Here is a 6,833-nt window from a genome sequence, read left to right as displayed (position 1 = left end):
TTTTTTACTGTCGCCCTTAGCAATCAAAGATCCAAACAACAAAAAGATCTGCTTTTGTTCAATCAGCTGACGTCATTGTTCCCAGCTGGACAAGTCGGGAAAACGTTAGAATGCAGCACTAAAATGCTGTGGTATTTACTTATCAACGAATTCCTATAACATTCTCCAGACGAACTCTCTAGAGAAGATTGAATCACAACCTATTCGAATTAAATTAATCTAGAAATTAATCTCAACACATGCACATTTTGAGTAACGATAGCCTACATTGGATTCATTCTGAATTCAATCCATTTCATTCTTCCACAGGTACAACAGTTTACAGAGCTGCTGAATTACAATAGTTTCCTCCTTCTCAACTTCAAATGATTGCTCGGTTTCCTTTAACTGTCTGTTCCCTGGACCCAGACTGACCCTGCTGGAAGAGGTGTGAGGGTAAGCGTTTTCAGATGTGGGCGAGCACTGCCCTGCAGGGAAGGGGGACTGGACGCCCCCTGTTGCCTCCTGCCCATTCTCAAATTCTCAGCTCAATATGGCCACCACCCAGAGACCTCCTTCAAACTCCTGCAGGTAGAGGTGTCCCGCAGGCTGATGAAACATTAGAAGCAAAGCCTCTGGCACATTTCATTATCTGGCTGTAGGGCGGTATGGTAAGAAACAAGAAACCAGTCTCTCAAACTGGATGTTCAGGGAAGAGAACTATGACAGCAAAAAGAAACCAGCCCTCTGAGATGTCCTCGAGTTTCTGAAACCTTTCCAGATGTCATAGTGTTGTTGTGAGATGAAGCCATGTTACAATAGGTCTGACTAACCCTAACCCTAACCCCTGGTGAAGATGTGCAAAGAAATCTTGGGAAGCTTTTGAGACAATTGATCATTGGTGGAAAGAAATCTTTAAAACAAGGAGTTCATGTTCAACATATTCAACATGAATTACCTCCTTGACATATCAGCACGTTTTGCAACAGTCTGATCATTAACCATTTATTTGAATCAGGTGTATTGGAGCAGGGATGCATGCAGACGTTCCCGGACAGTGGCTCTTGAGGACTGGAGTTGCAGTCCTGCTTTGAACATTTTATTAATACTATGCAAACTCCCCTTTGGTCTGCAGGGCAACTCTAAATCTTCTCCCATAACTTTTTATAAGCGTACACAAAGTGGAGTTGACTACATCAGTGTGTCCAACTCCAGTCCTCAGGGCTGCTTTCCCAAAGGTTTCAGATGCAGCTGCTTCTGCACAACTGGTTCAAATGACTGAATTATCTCCTGAACATGTCACTTAGACATACAGGGGTGCGATAATGAACAATCATATGTTCAAGAAAAGACCCTGTTTGACATGTACGGTATAGATTCTTGACTACTGACTTTGGATATCACTGCTATAGATAATATAGATGCTCGATAGTCTTGCACTCCCTCTTTAAGGGAGGGTTTACATACAAGTGAACTAAGACATGTTTTCAAGCAGACCAGAGTTCACTTGTTAGGTCTGCACCAACTTTGTGAGCTTTTACACTTGACCAAATGAGTGACTGTCCAAGGAAAAACTCTGGTCCAGTTCAAGTGAACCAAGCAAACCATTCTAGTGTAAAAGCAGTCTTGGTCTCATCTGATGCAAGCAGTTCCATCTGAAGTCTCCTGGGTTCCGCAAAGTCTTGCACGTTTACATTTGTTATGGTAGGTGAAAAGAAGGGTTTTCCAATCATAGCCTATTAACATTTTGTTGTGTTAAACTTTTCAATTATGGCTATAACTGTAGATACGTCACGTTTAGGTGAGCAGCTACGTTCTCGTTTATGAAGATCTGAATCATTCCCTCAATAAAACCCCGAGTGAGTGATGTGTACAGCTCCATTAAGTTCTGTATTCTTTAACAGGTTTGACACAAAGGAGTATTTTCATACAATATAACAATTCAAGCAAAGTAACTCCAGTGTAACTTGACGATCCAAATGTTCCAGTTTTTACGATTTACAAATCTCGATCCCCTTATTGTTCTGTTTGTTTTGCTTGAACTCCAAGATCAGCATGGGACAATGTTGTTTTTTTCCCCATCAATGCCAAAAACCTCAGCTCAAATAATCTGCAGGAAGGAAACAAGTTGTCCTAAGATGCACAGATATGACTTTAAGTGTGATTGGATTTGATTTCAAGCTGATAATATTTTGATAGGTCTTGTACAATTGAATTTTTTCATCAATATGAACAAAGTTTGGTTTAAAATGAAGGCTGGAAAACACAAAAACACATCTGGGCTTTATGATGTGATGTGACATGGTCATCATAAGCACTGATATTGGGTCATGTGAGGGTTAGAAGAATTGTAGATGCTTATGGTTTTTTATAAATCACAATCTACAAAAAACAAAAAATAAACAGTTTTAGGAGAGAGTTCCCTCAAAACTGAATACGCAGCTCGTCCAGCAGCATCAGAGCGGCCACTTTCTGCACATATATTCGAGGTTATTCTGATTATTGCCTCTGTACAAACTGCCAGTGCAATTACAGTTCAGTAAAGATAAATTACTGTAAATTGTCAACATACACTTCTGTAGATTATCATTCCTTCTTGAAGCTACATTTTGAAGATAAATAGACGGCTACGTATTTTAAATGCGGCTCCAAATAAGTGATCTTAGAAGAGAAACTGTTCTGCTCTGTGTCACAAAGCACCAGTGTTTGTTGAGCGCCACAGATCAGCCCACACACTCCCTCAATTACTCTTTCTGCCTGGAAATCCTCGCCCTGTGACGTGCTTGTGTGCAGTGTGCGTATGCTGTTGTCCTGCTTCAGAGGTGGTGAAGACAGACAATCATGACACCAGGAAGAGATGCGGTTAACTTAAAGAGGTCGATGCAGTAATGGGAAGATTTTTCTGGCTCTTCTCAGTTTTTGTTTTAATATCTATACAGCAGAAGAACCTAATATTGATCTTTTTTCATGTGGTTTTAGGCAGAAAGCTTCATTTTTTAATGTGTGTTCTGTTTCATGCATTTAATTTATTTAAAACAATGTGGTCTTTCACCAGCTGTTTGTGACAAATGCCTTGCAGCGGTATTTATAACTCCTGAGGCATTTTATTTTTTTCATTTCACAAACTTTAATAGCTATGCGTCATTTGGTATTTTATTTGATGGACCAACACAACATACTCTATAACTACAGAAGGAAAATAATACCTAGTTCTCCAATTTGTGTAAAGTATTTTTAGTATAAATGAAGCTGTTCAATGAACAGAGCAAACTTTAAAGAAGGAGCTCCAGTCAGATGAAACCAAAACTGCACACTGTATATGGCAGCATGAATAAACGTCATGGTTAAACACAATGACGAAGGCAGCATCATGCTTTGGGATGTTTCTATGATGTGAAGATTGCATTAAATAAAGGGCAATTCTGGAAAAATACCGGTCAGATTGCAAAAGACTGGGGTCAAGGTTCACCTTCCATCAGAACACAAAAGCCAGAACTCCTGGTCAAAGTCCAGATGAAAATTCAATTGATAATCTGAGACAAAACTTAAAACTAAATGTGCTTAAACTGCCTCCATCTGATCTGAATTTCACAAAGAATGTGCAAAATATTCAGAGTGTAGCTGTCTCTGGACGACTGAATGCAAATGCATGCCACACTTTTTAGATTGTTATTTAAAAAAAAGAAACCTATCTATTCCTGCCACTTTATACTCATGCACCAGTTTGTGTTAGTCTACAACATCAACACATTAAAGTTGTTGGTTGTAACGTGAAAACAGTGGTATGAATAATTCTACGAGACACCTTGAAACTTAATATTTGATCATTTCACAATAATCTGGGCGAAAATATCAGCAGTTACCAAAAACAGGTGAGCAAGACTTACCTCATTGCCAAGCAGAGCAGAAATGCAGGCTTCAGAGGCATCGCATATGGCCGTGAGGTCGTGACCCCCTTCCAGGGCAAGCACCAAGCGACCGCCGGCCAGGCCCATCAGCTGCCTGGTCAGGTAGCTGAAGCCTGAAGACAAAGGAAATCACAGCAAAGACAGAGAAGGGAAAAAATGAATCACTGCTGAGCTTCCAACTTCCTTTTGGGATTCTGATAAAAGCAAAAAGACAAAAAAAATGGATGAAGGAAGGACTGAATGAGACGGTGGAAGAAGAGCGGAAAAAAGGAGAGCCCTGTGGAATTACTGGAGGCCAAGAACTAGCCCTAATATGAGCCAGGTTTAATTTTAATAAACACGGCTTTGCATTTAGTCGTGGTCAAAGCCTTTGATGTTCCTCTCAGAAGTAGGAGAGCAGATGAATAAAGCTATTCAAACACACTTTACCCAAATTCTACCTCATCTCCTCTTTCTGCAATCCTCTGTAAACCACCCACCCTATTCCCTTTGACAGGCAGGAACCCTGCTCTTACTTAGGATATCCAGTGTGAACACAGGAAAGCTTTTTCTTGGCACGGCAACATCTGTTGGAGTACCAAAGAAATTCAGCTACAAATAGAAAGTGTCTCCTCGCAAAAAGGTAGTCAAAGAAGAGTTTTAAGATTTAAGTTGACAAAAAATAGAGTTTAGTAAAGTAACCAGTTATTATTGTGATCAATAGTTACATTTGGCTGTCAGTTTGTATCCTCCCAGCGGCGGGGCATGTCCGTCGACGGCATCGAAGCCAGAGGACACCAGAACCACATCTGGAGCGAACTCGTTGGCGATGGGCATCACCACCGTTCTGCAGAGGCAAAACCAAACAACAGTTTTGTAAAGAAAATCTGATGGCTTGGAGTAAATGGCAAGTTCTAAATTTGCAATGTTCTGCTTCACTTCCCATGGAAATTTAGCTTTTAGCTTTATATGAAAACAAATACAGGGATCCATGAAAGCTCAGTATTAACTGCGGTGAAGTCCACAGTGAACATCACAGCGAAAACATTTCTGGTAAGACTCAGAAACCTTTGCTCCTCTCGGCAGACACGCATTTCTTTTATTTACAGGTTCCGCAGACCAAACATTCGCAGAGTCTGTTTGGACGTACAGTAATGTGACAGGAATAATTACCACACGTCCTGTTTGAAGTGGATATTCTGGAAATTTGGTGGCAGGAATAAACCCCACGGTCAAGTCAAAAGCAGCAACAGGAGGACAGATGTAATTATATGCGTGCTAATTATGTATGATGCATCTAACACTGCATGGGTGGGGTGATTGACGGCTGTTTGTATATAAATTTAATTCACTAAACAACTGGTTAGCATGGGTTCCCCGTGTTCAGACGTAAATGAGATCAACAGCGGGGCAAATGTGCAATGATTCACTGCAAATTGTGGCTGGAAAGTCCAGGGAGGTTTGTATGCTGATCCTGTTTGGAAGAAGAGGGGATGCATTATGTGCACAGGAAAGTTTTGCAAAAGAAGGTTAATCTAATCTCCATTTTTGAGTGTTTTTAGACAGCTTTTGTTTTAAATCTGCGTCCAAGTGGAATGACGCGCCAACTTGTGGTAACAGTACCGTAAAAATTGAAAAGAAGATTATCTTGAATTCAATAAATTGGATAACTTCAACCTTTCACAAAGTCCACACCCTCTTTTAGTTTCTCCTAATCTCTGGAAAGATTATTAGAGCAAACTATGATTTGCTCCTATTTGGTACTCTGATGGTTGAAACAGAAAACTGGCATAAGGGAAGAGCGAATACATGCAAAGTGACTATTCAATTGGCAAATAACAAATAACCTCATCCATGCTGCTTTCTTGCAGTAAGACACTGGAATGTGCCAAAGTTAAAGTGAGTGGCTGGAGACAAAATCATAAGTCTGAGCCAATGAGGACATACCAGCATTTCCTCAGAGTCTTCTCTACAATATCCGATATCTAGAGTACGTAGAATGGGTCTAACATTTTCTCACCAATTGGGAAAAAAAACGATCTCGAAGTTGAAATGTGTCGGCGTGGAATGGGGCAGAGCTTCAACAGGAGCAGTTTGTCACTGCTTTTACAGCTCCTGTTTATTGGATATCTAGAAATTATTAGAAAAGTTTATGCAAGGCCCACATCCTGCCAGCCTATATCACTTCCTGCCTTTGGGAGCATGTGGCTTCAGCATTTAGCAGGTATTATTTGGCTCATAAACAGCTAGGCTTTCCAGATGGCAAAACAAGTGTCTCTCCCCAGATCACTGTGGGATTGTTGACGTTTTTTTTATTTTTTATTTAGGTCTCTGGGATATTTGGCCAAGTAGTATTTTGATGAGGTCTGTGACTGATGGAGTACCACAGGGTTCTGTTGTAGGTCCCCAGCACATTGCTGACCTCAGGAACATGGTGCTGGTTAGCTGGCTGTGGGCAGGCAGCTCGCCCTGAACTCCGTAGACCACAGGCTTTTCCATCTCTTGCTCACCACCAAATTATAACCCTGAGCTCTACGCGCCCCCTCGATCCCCCACCACAACAGAAAGCTAACGCGCACACAGCTGTCTGAAGGAGAGGTAGCATTACAAGGTTTTTGGGAGTCACAGACAGCAGGAATATGTGCAGCGAGTGTCACTGTACTCCTTCAAGCATGTAGCAGTATTTTAGAGAGAGACGATCAATACATTTCAATGAGATAGACTATCTGGAAAGAGAACACAGACGAAACTGATGTAAGTCCTGTAGATGTGCAAAATAATCATCCCATTTAAATCCACAGCCTTGGTTATTAGGATCTGAGCCATGAAGGACCCCACACTTAATAAAGGCAGTCAGCCACAGACGCAGTTGAGGGAAACCTTGACTACCAAGGACACCTAAACCACCATTGGCTTCCACACCTCCTCCTCGTTCAGCCTTGAGCTCAGACAGAAACAGATCTGGTT

The 6,833-nt window shown here is 41.2% G+C and overlaps 1 protein-coding gene across 3 annotated transcripts in view; it reads right to left on the bottom strand.

Moving 5' to 3' along the window:
• hdac4 (histone deacetylase 4) overlaps nt 1–6,833 on the bottom strand; it is a 137,806-nt gene that overhangs the window by 13,355 nt on the left and 117,618 nt on the right. For all 3 annotated transcript variants that reach the window (XM_015029909.1, XM_015029911.1, XM_015029910.1), the window contains 2 exons: nt 4,595–4,713; nt 3,867–4,000 (listed from right to left, as the gene is read on the bottom strand). In XM_015029909.1, the coding sequence (XP_014885395.1) occupies nt 3,867–4,000; nt 4,595–4,713 (253 nt within the window). The remainder of the gene's footprint in view (nt 1–3,866; nt 4,001–4,594; nt 4,714–6,833) is intronic.

Source organism: Poecilia latipinna, unplaced genomic scaffold, assembly GCF_001443285.1.
Source record: "Poecilia latipinna isolate Pla-1442-1.1 unplaced genomic scaffold, P_latipinna-1.0 Scaffold167, whole genome shotgun sequence".
Classification (NCBI taxonomy): domain Eukaryota; kingdom Metazoa; phylum Chordata; class Actinopteri; order Cyprinodontiformes; family Poeciliidae; genus Poecilia; species Poecilia latipinna.
This window is presented reverse-complemented; position numbering and strand designations above follow the sequence as displayed.